General features: G+C 49.7%; 1 protein-coding gene across 2 annotated transcripts in view; it reads right to left on the bottom strand.

Annotated features, from left to right (window-relative positions):
* RASSF5 (Ras association domain family member 5) overlaps positions 1-15,953 on the bottom strand; it is a 72,023-nt gene that overhangs the window by 34,861 nt on the left and 21,209 nt on the right. For both annotated transcript variants that reach the window (XM_040462058.1, XM_040462057.1), the window contains exon 2: positions 13,168-13,289. In XM_040462058.1, the coding sequence (XP_040317992.1) occupies positions 13,168-13,289 (122 nt within the window). The remainder of the gene's footprint in view (positions 1-13,167; positions 13,290-15,953) is intronic.

Genomic DNA, 15,953 nt, shown 5'->3' with positions numbered 1-15,953 from the left:
TCACTGGGCGAAGGAGCCCGGTCAATCAGAGTGGTTAGAGAAGTAACCGGAGAAGAAGAAAATCAATATCTGTTCTGTCTGCAGAAGCAGCAATATTTTAACTTGGAGACGCCAGAAGAAACTGCAGGGGCCCCACAAGCATATGCAAATCATATGCAAAGTTATGGCAACCTGGAGAGCAAGCCTCCCCTTCCACCCACACGCAGAACTTGGCCCTCAGGAAGACTCAGGATATCAAAGGAGTCTGCAGCCACCACCCAGGTTATTTGTGCACTTTCCTGACACTCTGGCAAGAGTGTTCTTGTCATTCCCATCAAAGATGGCCCACGTTGCGGCGCCTGGGGGGCTCAGTCCCTTAAATGTTAGACTTCCGGTCATGATCTCATGGTTCCTGACCTCCAGCCCTGCATCTGACAGTGCGCAGTCTGCTTGGGATTCTCTCTCTCTCCCTCCCTCTCTCTGTCCCTCCCCTTCTCTCTCTCTCTCTCTCTCTCTCTCCCAAAATAAATAATAAACTTTGAAAAAATATATATATTTTAAAAAAATAGATGGCCGTGTACATTTCCCCATCAGACTAGATGAAGGGGACATCTTCCTTGACTAGGGCTTAACCCCAAAGCAATTAGGGCAACACCCCCATTATGCCTCAGACCACGTTTGTACAGCAATAGTTCGAAGTACCATTGCTTGAATAACTCCTACATGTGCCAGGCCATTTACATGCAGTCTGCCATTTAACTTGCCCAACAGCCTTGAGGTAGAGATTATTATTCCCATTTTATGGATGAGGAAACTGAGGTTCAGAGTCACACAAGTAGGATATTTGTGCTGGTCCTCAGACCCAGGCCTATGCAACTCTAGGGCCCATGCTCTTGGCCATTGTGATCTACAGCTTCTCAGCAGAAATGGGACTGTTCTGGTGTGCGTCTTGCCATCTTTCTGTATAATGTGGCCTGGAGTCCCAGGAAAGGAAAACAAAGCCTTCAGAGCCTGGAATGCTGGGGGCACCGTGCTGATGGAGTCTGATGGCCTGTGGACCCCAGAGCACCCTGAGAGTGGCTGAGAGGAGTTAACAGGATGCTCTGCAGGTAGGTTCACCTGGCTCTCCCTGCAGTTTGGAAACAGCCAGTCCCAGGGAAGCACACCGGCTGGAGGGATAGACTCAGCCCCCAGATACCAAGCTGCCAACTCCTTTTTCAGCTCTCGTTATTTTTATGAGGAGTCCTCTCCCTCCCCCACTTAGCCAAATCTGTCAGTGCTCAGGAGGGTTTCACACTGCAGCCCAATCTGGCTCCATCGTCCCACACAGTCGTCTTCCCAGAAGCCTATGAGTGCCTGGCAGGCCCAAACATGAGATAGCTGAGAGCTGGCACCCCCGGCCGGCCGCCTTGGGCTCAGGAGAAGGGTCAATACCTGTAACTGCCACCTTAACAGGGAGATAATAAGTGCAAGCAAGCAGCTGGGGATGGGGGCTCGAGTGAGCTACAAGGTGTTTTGGGGAAAGAGCTGACATTTAATAGGCTTGAAGGTAGGTTCTGGCATTATCTGGAACAATCTTTTCTTCAACTGAGTATTTTATTTTTATTTTTTTAATGTATTTATTTTTGAGAGAGCACGAGTTGGGGAGGGGCAGAGGGGGCGGGGGATAGAGGATCCGAAGCAGACTCAGCGCTGACAGCAGAGAGCCTGAAACAGGGCTTGAACTCACAAACCGTGAGATCACGACCCGAGCCAAAGGTGGACGTTCAAACGACTGAGCCACCCAGGTGCCCCTTCAACTGAGTATTTTAGAGGCTTTTTACTTACTTATTTTTGTTGGAAGGAAGATTCCCCAGAGACAGTGGTTCAGGCAAAGGAATCTGGTATTGGCCTCACCAGTGCCTCCAGGTCCAATGCCAGAATGAGGAAGGCTGCAGAGAGGGGGGCTCTGCATGATCCGTGGGCCATCAGTAGCCTACTTGCTTTGTCCAGCCAGCAAAGAAACACACTTTTCTTTATGAAAGGAACCTTCTTGCTCAGTGGGAATCCAGTACTTAAGAAAACACAAGCCCCAGGTTCTTTGGGGGCCGCACTGTGCCCTTGGAGTCACGCAGAGACCTCTGGAAAGCAACTGCAATGCTACACATTCAAAATGCGCAATCTTAAGACACAGCTAGTAACAGCCTCTTTAAACGTCAAGCCAAAGTACCCCAGGAGTCGGCATGAGTCTCCCCTTGTGAGCAACGCACTAGCTGCCAGACGTGCTTAGGAAAAGTCCGAAGTGATTTTGTGTTCTTTTAGGGTGCTATTCTATGCTGTTCCAAATATTAAGAAAAACTGGTGTCTGAAAAGGCTTCTCAAAGCCTTTTTACCATTCATTACTTGGGCGGCTCTAGAATCTTGAAAGCAGGTATGAGACCCATTTTATGGATAGGAAAGTGAGGGAAGTAGCATGTTCCATCACAGCTCATACCTTCAAAGTCTCCTACCTCCTAGTTAGTGTCTTTCTCCACCCTGCTCCACCTGTCAGTGACTCTAGGCCTGGAAGAGAGTCATGAGTAAAGAAGTCAGCAACACAGAGACTGTGTTGTTGAGGACCCTGGGACTTTCTTCTGAAAGCTGCAAAGATCAAATATAATAGAATAAATTGGCCAGCCTCCAGGAGGAAAAATCTAGACTGAAGCTCCAGGGACCCTTAGAAAGGAAGATTGGATTCCTTTCAGTGTCTAATGACCCTGTCAGCACCTCTTCCCTATGAATAACCAACAGCAGTGACAACCTGACCAGAGGAGGAGAAGGGGGCAGGGGAATGGAAGAGCCTGAGCAGTAGCTTTTTAAGTCTCTGGGGTGAACACACAAAGGACAGGAACTGGCTGCTCTTGTCTCTGGACCCAGAAAGAGGGGTCTGGACCTTAGGTTGCAGGCTCTGGAGCCTTAAATCCATGGCATCGTGCTGGGGTTCAGAAAGGCCAAAGTGAAATGGTAAAATGGGTGACTTTCCTGCCTCAAAGTGTCAGATGATGAAAGACACTATTTTAAGCTTTCTTCCTTTCTCAGATGTGCTCCTGGCATGTGCCCAGATCCCCCTCATTGGATCCACTGCGTGGCTCTGTGTGTTCCAGAAAAGCTGTATCACAAGACTGGAAGTCAGGAGCTCTATGCTACCCCAGCTCAACTCCAGCTTGATATGGCATCTGGAGCAGCTTTGGGCCTCAGGATTCTTCATCTGTCCCACTGAAGGGTGTCGGGGTAGAGATCAGATCTGGGGCCTTATGACCTGCCGACATATTCAGAGACTTAAAACCAGGGTCAGGTACCTGCCACCCGACCCCTGAGACATATTTTGAGATTATTATTAGCCAGTATGTGCAGGCACTGTGCCACTAACTGTATGTGCATCATTTCATTTAGTCCCTACAACAAACTGATGAGGAAGCTACACTTATTACCTCTATTTCCAGAGAGGAAAAGGAGGTTCAGGCAGGTTAAGTAATTTGCACATAATCATACTAATTAATGGCGAAGCCAAATCCACCCGGCTTGTCTGACTTCAGAATCAAGGTCTGGGACACCCTATAGTAGTATAAGGCGTTTACCCTTGTGATTGCTCTCGTAATAGCCATCCTGCCCGAATTCATAGACCATCACAAGCCAGGAACTACTTTCCCAGTCCGCCTCTGCCCCCATCTTCCCTTTAGCTTGTTGAGGTTTCTCAGGGCCCAGCCACCGACCGTCTTCTCTTCCTACCCCTGCTCCCATAAGCCTGTATTCTCCCTGGGAGCTTAGTCTCACCTGTGCCAATGGTGTCAACTGTCCCTCACAGACTCGTGTCTCAGAATTCTCACCCTCCAGGTAGCTCCCGGTGGCAAGATGCGACAGCTCACGGAATACCCAGCCCTTCCCTTGGAGCCTCACTGGCGATGGGCCCCAAATTGAGCTTATTATTCCCTGCCTCTCCCTCCACCTGCTCCTTCACATTTCCTAGCTCAATGAATACCATTAATGTAGATTATTGCAAAGCCTTCCAGTAGTTTCCTTTGTTTCCCTCTCTGCCATCTCCAAGCTTCCCGTACCCTTATCGCCAAGGTCACCGTTCTTTTTTTTTTTTTAATATTTATTTATTTATTTATAAACTTTTTAAAACTTTTTATTTATTCTGGAGAGAGAGAGACAAAGAGAGAGAGAGAGTGGGGGAGGGGCGGAGAGAGAAGGAGACACGGAATCCAAAGCAGGCTTCAGGCTCTGAGCTGTCTGCACAGAGCCCATGCAGGGCTCAAACTCACGAGCTGCAAAATGATGACCTAAGCAGAAGCCAGACACTTAACGAACTGAGCCACCTCGGAGCCCCTATTGTTTATATATTTTGGAAAGAAAAAGCATGAGCAGTGGTGAGGCAGAGAGAGGGAGACAGAGAATCCCAAGCGGGTTCTGCACTATCAGCACAGACCCCTACATGGGGCCTGATCCCATGAACCGTGAGATCATAACCTGAGCCAGAATCAAGAGTTGACACCTCACTGACTGAGCCACCCAGGTGTCTCCAAAGTCACCCTTCTATACGAAGGTCTAATCATGACTGTTCTATCACAAAACCTTTTATTCAAATTTCAACTAATAGTTATTGAATAACTATTACTATAGTATACTAGACTATACTATACTATCACTGTACTATAATTATTACTATGCTATAATTATTATTATGTGTTGAGCTCTAATTGCTGATTCTTTCATCCATTCATTTAAGAAATATTTACTGGTGGGCGCCTGGGTGGTGCAGTCGGTTAAGCGTCCGACTTCAGCCAGGTCACGATCTCGCGGTCCGTGAGTTCGAGCCCCGCGTCAGGCTCTGGGCTGATGGCTCGGAGCCTGGAGCCTGTTTCCGATTCTGTGTCTTCCTCTCTCTCTGCCCCTCCCCCGTTCATGCTCTGTCTCCCTCTGTCCCAAAAATAATAAACGTTAAAAAAAAATTAAAAAAAAAAAAAAAAGAAATATTTACTGGGCAGGGGCGCCTGGGTAGCTCAGTTGGTTAAGCGTTAGCCTTTGGCTGAGGTCATTGTGGGTTTGAGCCCCGAGTCAGGCTCTCTGCTATCAACATGGAGCCTGCTTTAGATCCTCTGTCCCCCTCTCTCTCTGCCCCTCCCCCCACCTCTGTCTCTCTCTCTCTCTCTCCCTCTCTCACTCTCTCTCTCTCAAAAATTAATAAACTTAAAAGAAAAAGGAATATTTACTGGGTACCTTCTACATGGCAAGTACCAGACCAGGAGTTGAGATTCAGGCCTGGATTAAACATAGTCTCTGCCTTGTCACCATGCACAGTCTAGTAGAACAACATGAAATAAGAAGTTATATTAGAATTATCAAGCTCTTATACATTTCATATTCTCACTTGATCGGCACAACCCTGCGAGGAAGTATTTTGTAGAGGAATAAACTGAGGCTCAGCGTGGTTAGTTTGCCCTAGTCACAGAGCAAGTAAATGGTAGAATCTGATTTACAGTCCAGACCCTCTGTATCTGACAATTTTCCATTACAATTGTCCTTCTTCCAACGACTCTCACTCCCCACTGCCTACAATAATGTTCCGAACTGCACCCTCCAAGTCGGTCCTTCAAGGCCCTTCACAGCACGTGCCCAGCAGGCAGTTCATACCCAACTCCAGCTAGCATAGAGCATCCCTCACTGCAACCGCACAAAGTTTGATTCATGCTCCCAGCAGCTTCCCTGCCCTCTTGTGGTTTGTTCTACTGCTTTCTCTGCCTGTCAAAATCTAATGTCCTCCCCTCTTCCTGACACATATTTACCAGGAACGACCAGACCTCCCACACCTTCCCCATGCTTTTCAGAAGCAGCCTTTCCCAGGCGCCCCATCTCTGGCTTGAATCTTAAGAATGCCATCCTCCATCCTGAGAGTAGCATTTTACAGTATTAAACCAGCCGCGCAGAGCAGAGAGCTCTATTTCTCCTCAGGCGACTTCCTGTCATAAAAGGTAAGTGGTTACATACCATTTAGGTTAGACTCACAGGAGATTCACTGTCTCGCGGGTTCTAGCCCACACAGCACTTCTGTTGCTTGGCTAACAGCTTTGATGGGGCCCTTGCATTTAAAAACACTGGACACAGTTAAGTCAGGGATACCAAGAGGCACAGGTCCTGAAGAGCTCACGTCAGGTCCGAGTCAGACACAGGGAGTCTACCTTCTAGTTGTCCTCCTTTGATGAGACTAGAAAATCACAAAAGGTGTTTCTGATCAACAACCCTGCCCCCCACCTGCCCCTCTCCAGGCAAGACCAGTCCTCCATTAGCCAGGGCAATGTGGTCACCAGGGTCAGACACAAACAACTCCTGCACTGTGACACGTAGAAAGAGGCCTCGCTGCCTCCTCAGAGACTCCGGACTGACCTGGCCCACCCAGAGGCCATCTCAGGCAGCCACGGTCGGGGTCGAGCTGTGAGGAACACAGGGAAATGTCTCTAGTACCTAAGGATTTCTAGAGAAATAGGTACTAGAGCTGTGTCCCTCCTCAGAGCCAGGATCTCAGGTGCCTCCTGGTTGGGAAGGCTTTCAGCTCTGCCTGATCAGAAACAAGCCCCATGGGTTGGACTGAGCTGGTCAGATAGGCCTTGGGGCGGCTCCTGTGAGAGGCAGCTGCCTAGTGGAAATGAATCACTGACAGCTTTGGCTAACACTTCTGGCTTCTAGAGCATTGAAGGAAATCTGTGGAGGGTGGAGCAGCTGTCCCAAATGTAGCCAGAGTGGAGCAGGACAGCTGGAGACTGGCTTTGGCACATGTGGGTGGGCTGGCAACAAATGAAATAAAATGGAAACATAAAATATATTCAATTTTCCAAAATAAGGCAGGGAAAAAAGAGGAACAAAGAACAGAAAGGACAGATAGGAAAAAATAGAAACATGATAGACTTAAAATCTAATTATATCGATAATCACATTAAATGCAAATGATCTAAATAACCCAATTAAAGGGCAGAGATTATCCAATTGGATTTAAAAAAAAAACAAGATCCAACAATTTGCTGTCTACAGGAAATGACTTTTAACTATAAAGACACAAATAGCCTAAAAGTAAAAGGATGGATTAATAAGTATCATGCTCATGGTAATCAAAAGAAAGCTGGAGTGGCTATATTATTATTGGACAAAATAGATTTCAGAGCAAAGAATATTACCAGGGATAAAGAAGGTTATTTCTTAATGATAAGGGGTCAATTCATCTAGAGAACATACTAATCCTAAATGTCTAAGCACAATAATGGAGCTTCAAAATTCAGAAAGATAGAACCATAAGGAGAAATAGGGTAATACACAATTATAATTGGATATTTCAATATTTCTCTCTCAATAACTGATAAAACAAGTAGAAAGAACACATGATATACCTCAACAAATGTTAACTACTGTTGTTATCAGTCACAATTAAATGCGATAAACCTTTGTCCAGCATTTCGGAGGAGACCTAGGACCCAGAATCCACTGAGAAAGGTGCAGGTGTGTGTCAGTGTGTGTTAGGGAGCCTGAGCAGGGACAGACCCCGCCCCCAGGCTCTCCCCGTCTTGCGGCTGGCTCCCCCGTGTGGTAGTTCTGGGTTCAGCATGTGGCTGTTGGGCTCAGGGTTGGGGCAGGCCAGCGCTCTGGAAAGGCAGAGCCCTGGGTAGACAGACAGCAGCGTGCCTGCTGTGGGAGAGAGCATGGGGCCAGGAGCCAGGAAACTCAGCTTTCCATGCCAGCTGAGTCACCTCGCATGGCTGCAGGGGCTGAGGGAGGCCATTCCAGCAGAGGCCCCGCTAAGGAGTGACAGTAGAGGGTGGGAGGTAAGGGTGCGGCAGAAAGGTATCAGCCAGCAACCTGTGGGGCTGATCCACCCTGGAGCTATGGAAGCCATCTATCTGTCCCTTTGGTGAGTGGGGACAGGGTCTTGGTCTTCCCATCTACAAAGGGGAGCCATACCTTGGGCCACAGGGGAGAGGACAATCACCAATCTTATAGCAAAAAGTGCCTGCCAGACCACAGTCATAAGTGTCTCGGTTTCATGTCCAGGACCGTGGCCCATCTTTCTGGTATTTTGGAGAGTTGGCAGAGCCAGACCACAAAGGATTTCTGTGCTTGTCCAGATTTGGATTGATTTTGAGAGCCATGGGAAGCCACTGCAGGTTTTCATCACAGGGATGATGGGATAAAAAATCCAGGAGGGCCATTGGAGGCAACAGAGACAGAGACTCCTACTCCCACCCCCGCAAGGTGAAATCTCTCCCATGGATTGCCGGGAAGCCTCCAAGCCCTTGCTCTGCACTAACACACACACACACACACACACACACACACACACACACACAATACAAATAGGCTTGCCCTGTATGGACCATGGAGTGACTTACCTCCACTCTGCACTATTCCCTACGGTAAATACATAAGGATCCATTCCTCCTTTGTTTCTTTTTTTTTTTTTTTTAATGTTTATTCAGTTTTGAGAGACAGAGAGCAAGCAGGGGTGGGGCAGAGAGAGGGAGACAGAATCCAAAGCAGGCTCCAGGCTCCTAGCTGTCATCACAGAGCCTGACGTGGGGCTCAAATTCACGAGCTGTGAGATCATGACCTGAGCCGAAGTCAGACGCTTAACCGACTGAGCCACTCAGGCGCCCCTCCTTTGTTTCTTTTAAATTTTTTTTTCAAGTTTATTTATTTTCAGAGAGAGAGGGAGGGAGGGGCAGTGAGAGGGGGAAAGAGAGAATCCCAAGCAGGCTCCACCGTCAGCCTGATGTGGGGCTTGAACTCATGAACCGTAAGATCATGACCTGAGCCGAGATCAAGAGTCAAACGCTTAACCGACTGAGCTGCCCAGGCGCTCCCACCTCCCATCTCTCCTTTGGCTGAGTGCCTTAGCACTGGCTCAGATGGCTGGAATTTTCTTCCCAGCTGCCCAGGTTCTCTCCACGGTCACAGCCTCCCTTAGGCAGGGGCCAGACCCAGTGCACTGGTAATCGAAGCACTCACTGGATGACCTAAGAGACTAGCTTCTGTAGGCAGCATTTCCCACTGACGGCACCTAAAAGGATTTTAGAGCAGTGCCTGGCTCAGTAAATACGTGTGGGAGGAATCTAAGGCAGTCCTTGGAAACACGTTGTTCTTTCAATTTTAGAGATTAAGAATTAATTGAATACGTGTCAGGGAAAAAAATCCTCAGGACATCAAACCAGTGGTTCAAGGATTTTTAAATTTTCCTTGAACACACGTTTTATCTAAGTTTGATAAAATGAACGTATTTAAAGAGAAATATTAAGGCAATCGTAGCACAGGAGGAACATGGGGATGGCCAGACTCCCACGTGTGGAAAGTGCCTGAGTGAGGGCCAGGCCGGGCTGTGTGCAGCCAGGAGCGGGAGGCTGGTTTCTGGGTGCTCCTGGCTCCTAGCTCCCGAAAGGGCAGGGGGAGGGGAAGGACCCTGGGAGCAGCAGGTGTAAACAGCTTCAGTGCCCGGCTGTGAGTGACCTGAGTGGAAGGAAGATCGCTTATGGTTTTGCTTGTCACCTGCGCATTCCATGCACCAACACAAGTGGCACCAGAGGCCACGGAGGCAGAGCTGCGAGGCGTCCCCTGGGCTACAGTGAGTCATGATGAGAATCAACAGTTGGGGCAAGAACTTCCACCCTCGGGGTCTGCTTCCGCAAAGGCAATGAAAGGCCTGGACCAAACTGGCAAACTCGAGCTCCATTGCGAGGGCACCGGGGCGTCCCTGAGGGTTTTTTGGGGTTTTTTTCATCACAGAGTGACATCTAGGAGCAAAGACCACCTGAAGCATAAAGTAATCAGGGCCTAGTAAAGGAACTGCAGCCATCCTGGCAATTTCTTGTGGCCTTTGGCCAATGCCAGCCATGTTCTCTGGGAATCAGGGCGAAACTGAAGAAGGGACCTGGGGTGGACATGAAGGGGATTCGCTAGGTCAACAAGAAGTGCCCAGGGAAAAAGTCACATATCACAGACGTCAGAGATCTCCAAGGAGAGATTCTAAAACACTAGTTTTGGGGCACTTGGGTGGTTCAGTCCATTGAACGTCTGACTCTTGATTTTAGCTCAGGGTATGATCTCATGGTCGTGGGATGGAGCCTCACATCTGACTCAGTGCTGAGCGCACAGCCTGCTTGAAACTCTCTCTGCCTCTCCTTCTGAACCTCCCCTGCTTGCACCCAGTCTCTCTCTGTCTCTCAAAAAAAAAAAATAATAATAATAATAGGGGCACCTGGGTGGCTCAGTCGGTTAAGCGTCCGACTTTGGCTCAGGTCATGATCTCATGATTCATGAGTTTGAGCCCATGTCTGGCTCTGTGCTGACAGCTGAGAGCCTAGGGCCTGTTTCGGACTCTGTGTCTCCCTCTGTCTCTATGCCTCCCCTGTTCGAGCTCTGTCTCTGTCTCTCAAAAATAAAATAAAAGTACTAGGTTTGTGGTGGAGAAAGAACAGGTGGGCACCTTTCCTCCATTTCTCCACTTGGGAGAGTCAAGCACAACTCACAGGGCCTGTTAAGTTTGCAGCTGGGGGTTCTGAGTCCATCTCTGCCCCCTCACACACCTACCCCTCTTCCTCCCTCCCTGTCTCCCTCTGGCATGGCAGAGAGAAGACAGCCAGAACCTTGGGATTACTGCTTTTCAAAGGTGGAGGCCAGATACTTATCTACAGGATGATCCCAACCATGTTTTGAAAAATGGACGAATATACAGGAAGAAAATGTAAAAATGTTAACTCACAGTGGTTCCTTCCAGACGGAAGGAAATCAATAATTTTCTTTTCCTTAAAGAGTTGCAAGGAGAAATGCCACCAAGCTGAGACCTCCCAGCAGCCATATGCCCCCAAACTAGCTGAGCTCAGACCAGGCCACAACAAAGCCTCCCAGGAAGACGGCACTGGCACATGAAGCTAGCTCTGCCCAGGTGACCACGTCAAGGTGAAAGAAAGCTCCATGCTGGTATTTAACTGAAAATCAAGCCAAGGAGGAAATCAGCATAAACAAGCCTTTTAGAAAAGGGGAGCGAGCCTGGAGCAGGGCCCAGGTTTTATTGATAGAAGGCTAGGTCCTGCCCTGGCTGTGCTGAAGCATGCAGCCGGGCCTGTCCAAGGCAAACATAACAGCCGACCCAGCCGGCCGGGAGCAAACCCCACTCCAGACTGTTTGCTGGCTGGGGGGCCGTTCAGCACCCACGTGGGACCCTTGGACCCTTCTGTGTGGTTCTGTGTGGCTCCTTCTCTATTTTACTGGTGGATGTACTCTAGACATTGGTGGATGAGTCTAGACTCAGCCTTGATGCAGTTTGCCACATGGTTCTGAGGTTGACTCCTCTTTCCAGCAGAGGAAAGAGGGGGCCACTCTGCTTCCGAATACTCAGACTTGGAAGCCCCTGTTTGCTGTTGACGCCCTGAGGGGGAGACAAGATACACAGCGAACTCCAGGGCCTGCCCACCACACTTGGGAGCTAGCTAAACTGTTCCAGGGAAGGGTTTCTAGACCTCCCCTGGGCCAGATAATTCTTTGCTGTGGGGGCCTGTCTTGTGTAATGTAGGGTGTTTAGCAGCATCCCTGGCTTCTCCCCCTAGATGCCAGTAGCATCACCCCAGTTGGGACAACCAAAAATATCTCCAGAAACTGCCATTTCTAGGGAATGCTGCTGCAGGGTGTGCTCTGTAACCCCCCTCCTCCGTCTCATAAGGAAAACCTTAGGCAAAATTCTGCATCGTTCGGCAGGGTTTTGGAGGTCTGACTTGCCCCTCCTTCCTCCTCACCCCTCGTGGGGCATCAAGGCCTGGTTACATTCGGGCCGCACTAGAAACAGTTCCTATTCCAAAATGTGTGGAGGATGTACAGAATTTTTGTAAACATGTACCTTAGAACCCATTCGGTCTCGTTCTTAGAGAAACATACATCATGTTTGCTTTCTAGCAATGCTTTCCCAATGGGAGAGAAGGGGTGGGGGAACAGCAGGAAGGCTGGTAACACCCACAGGCAGATCAGGTGACTAATCATGGCCAGAAAATGCCTGTGGATGGCTAGTCTCGGAGCTGGGGCCCACTTGGGATTCCCCCGGGGCCACTAGTGTTCTCTCCAGGAAGTAACCAGTCATTCGGCACCTGTGTTGTCTCTCACAGCACCCTGGGCTTATTTGTTTGAAATCTCACTCCCCTCCTCTACCGCAAGCACAGGGAGGGCAGGCACCGTGTCTGTTTGCTTCATCACTAAGTCCTTGGCATTCCTGGGCCTGGCACATGGTCAACCCTAAAAACCTATTTCTTAAATGAACAGATGAACGATATCTGGGAACACTCCATACTTCCTTGACCAGCAACTCATACATTAAGGATCAGATCAAACGTCCCTGATGTCTCCCAACAGAAACCATTGCTTTGCATTCTCAAAACACTTGATTCGTGCTTCTTTTATTGCAACATGCATCACAGTACATACTCTTGGGTTGTATTCTGTGTCCCCTGCCAGAATGTAAGGTCTCTGGGGACAAGCACTGTGAAGCACTATTTATTATCCCCACTCTCACCAGTGGTTGGCACACAATGGATACTCAATGAGGGCTCGTTCAATGCAAGAACCAAAAAATCTTGTCCTGTCTCCATTCCAAATCCTAGACATCAAAGTTTGGATGCATCCTGACTCAAGAGCCTTGGCTAAACCCATGAACCAGAGGCTGCTTTGGACATCGATTTCCTGGTTCTTGAACACAAAGCAAGAATATCCGCCCAGCCCTTCTAAAGTTATATCTAGGTTAGCAGGCTGACCACAGGGAGGATGATATCCTGGAGGAGCCTCAGCCCCAAAATCCCCACTGCCCCAGGGCTATGAGGCTTCAAACGACCTTCAGGAGCCTTCTCTCCTTCCTGCCCTCATCTATACCCACACCTCTAGCTTGAAGCCCTCGGCCAAAGCAGGCTCTGTGCTTGGAGAGCACTAAAGAGCACTTCTGAGTGTCTACACAGTTCTCTGTGTCACTGTTCCTGTTCCATCATCCCAGGCCCTTGGAAAGGGGTGTGTCTGGCCAGGAGGAGACCCCAACATCCAGCACGCGTGCGGTATTCATGCCACCTCCTGCTGACCAGAGCTCCCGGGCAAAGAAAGTGGAGTCTAGGACACCAGAGGAAGCTGTTCCCAGCCCGGTCCCTGAGCTTTGCTGCCTACCTGGCTGAAGACTGGAGTGAGGGTGCTTTCTGGAGAGGGTCTGTCCTGGGATGGGCCTCCCTGCTGACTGCAGTCCAGCTGGATCAGATGGCGGCACTCCGGGTGGCAGGTGAATTTACAGTCTGGAGGGAAAGAAGCAGCAGGGGATTAGGAGTCAGGCAGGATTCTATCCACTTCCACCCGGAGAAATACCCTGGGAGATGGCGTTTCGCTCCAGGAAGGAAAACCGTGAAGGAGAGAAGTGGAGCGTGGGAGGACACCTCGGTGCCACAGGGAATGGCTGGTGACGGGTAATGCGTGTTTTACGCGTTTGCAAACTGTTCTCACCACCGTTATTTTGTGTGACCTTGCAATCATTATTATTGCCACTTTACAGACAGGAAATTGGGATCTAGGGACCTTAGTGACTTTCTCAAGGTCAAGTCATCTGACTTCAGGCTGGTGCTCTTTCTACTGATTGACATCAATCACCAGGGGTCACAGATCCCTGGAGAAAGACTTCACTTTTCTGGGCCTCATTTTGCCAGCCTGTAGGATACAGGTAATAGCTTCCCTGCCTGGTGCACAAGGAAGTTCATAGTCATAGGGGAGAACAGGTCTTAACAAATTAAAAGTGCCTCCAGGGACAAAGGCGTTATCCTCAACAGGAAGGACTGTTACCTGTCTCTGACCCTGCCCCAACCAGAAATGAGGAGGCGGCTTCTCTAACCCAGCTTAAAAGGCCCGCAGACAACATCCCAAATCAGGTGCTTCATGGGAAAGCATATGTTTCTTTTTTTTTTTTTTTTATGTTTTATTTATTTCTGAGAGAGAGAGAGACAGAGCACGAGCGGGGAAGGCACAGAGAGAGAGGGAGACACAGAATCGGAAACAGGGTCCTGGTTCTGAGCTGTCAGCACAAAGCCCAACGCGGGGCTCCAACTCACAAACCTTGAGATCGTGACCTGAGCCGAAGTCAGACGCTCAACCAACTGAGCCCCCCAGGCGCCCTGGGAAAGCATACATTTCATAGACAATGTTCATTTCCATGGAAGCAGGACTAAATCTCCAGGGTTGTACAGAGCCTTGGGAACTAGTTTAGCGGTGGGGAGACTGAGGCTCAGAGAGGTGAAGTGAGTTTGCCCAGTGACACACGGCTCAGCAGCAGGGCCGGTGCTGCCAGCACTTCCCCGGGGGGGGGGGGGGGGGGCTCTGCAGCCTCTTCAGCAGGAGGCCAGGCAAGGGAAGGAGAGCACTACAGAGGATGGGAGTGAAGTAAAGAAACCCACGCAAGTCCATCAGCAGGCGAAATGCCCAGATTTGGTCAGGTTTGAGGTGCGGTTCCTGCACACAGCTTCTGGGCCAGCTGGGGTCACCTGTCCCAGAGGTGCCACAGCTCGGCCCGAAGACCCAGCCCAGGTAGGGTGCAGAGTCTCTCTTGAGAAGGCTGACTTCCTGAATGCGAGGCCAGGTGCGTGGGGATGGGCTGATCTGGACAGGATCTGTGGTAGGGGACACGATAGCCTGCACTTGTTTGGACAATCTGGGGACTGGGGGACAATCTGGGGACTGGGGGACACTGTTTGGACAATCTGGGGACTGGGCTGACAGGAACTCAGGCTCCTGACATTCTTTTCCTTATTTGTAACAAGCTCCAAAAATCCAGCACATGTGGATTCTTTTTTTTTAATTAATTAATTTATTTATTTTGAGAGAGAGAAAGAGTGTGTGTGAGGGGCAGAAGGGGGGGGGGGGGTAGAGAATCCCAAGCAGGATCCACACTGTTAGCACAGAGCTCAATGTGGGGCTTGAACTCACGAACCCATGAGATCATGACCTGAGCCAATATCAAGTGTGTAATTGGATGCTTAACCTACTGAGCTACCCAGGCATCCCCCATCTTGGGCCCAGGGTGAGTCTGTTCTTCTCCCACTCTTTTGGGGGTTCTGGAGTGAGACTTCCACTCTCCGCAGATGCCCTCTTCCTTTACACCCCCAAAGATGAGCACCTGACACAGGTTTTGCCACTAATGTCCGCAGGGGAGCATTCTCAGAAATGTGGGGACACACAGAGATTCCGGAACCCTGAGACCATCTGACTCAATCAGTGGTCTCAAGCTCTCAGCCACCATTCTGGAATAGCGTTTAGAAGCTCTCTTGCTTATCCCCCTCATGCCCGAATGCCACCGATATCCCCTCCTTCAGACCCTGCCCTTGTCCAGGCCTTCCCAACTCTCCTCCTTACGAGCCATCCCCTCACCTGGAGACAGAATGGTGAAGCCATCGTCTGAGGTATGAACCCTACACTTCCAAGTGCCCACATGTATTTCTGGGACCCCCAGTAGGAGATCTCTGCCCCACACAGGGATGGCCTCACTCTTAGTGGGGTGAAGGGCACAGGGGGATATGCAGGCCAAGTCTCGCCTGCCCACAGTGCCCAGAAATGCCGGGGCCTTGATAAGGCAGCACTGAGGCCAGAGTCCACACAGAGAAGCATTGTTCCAAGACTCTGCTCCGGGAACACACCTGTAGAGCTTCCGGCAGCGCTCTGAGCGATGGAGAGTGCTCCGGGGCTGCCAAGAAGTGGAAACAAGGAAGAGAAGAAAAGACTAGAAGTTCTCCCAACTCGACAGCAAACAAGAGCTGCCACCAACTCACAAATGGGAAAGCGTCGTAAGGCAGGAGGATGTCTTCCAATCTCTTCTTTGAACTCCTGGTACCGTTGACTCAGGCTTTGTATGTCCACCCGTGCATCATGTCCTTCTCTCTCTCTCTCTCTGTGCTCTGTCTCTGCTCTGTTTCTCTCTC

The sequence above is a fragment of the Herpailurus yagouaroundi genome, unplaced genomic scaffold (genome assembly GCF_014898765.1).
Source record: "Herpailurus yagouaroundi ecotype Mexico unplaced genomic scaffold, PumYag 308, whole genome shotgun sequence".
Taxonomy (NCBI): domain Eukaryota; kingdom Metazoa; phylum Chordata; class Mammalia; order Carnivora; family Felidae; genus Herpailurus; species Herpailurus yagouaroundi.
Note: the sequence above shows the minus strand (reverse complement) of the source record. Positions and strands in the feature narration are given on the sequence as shown.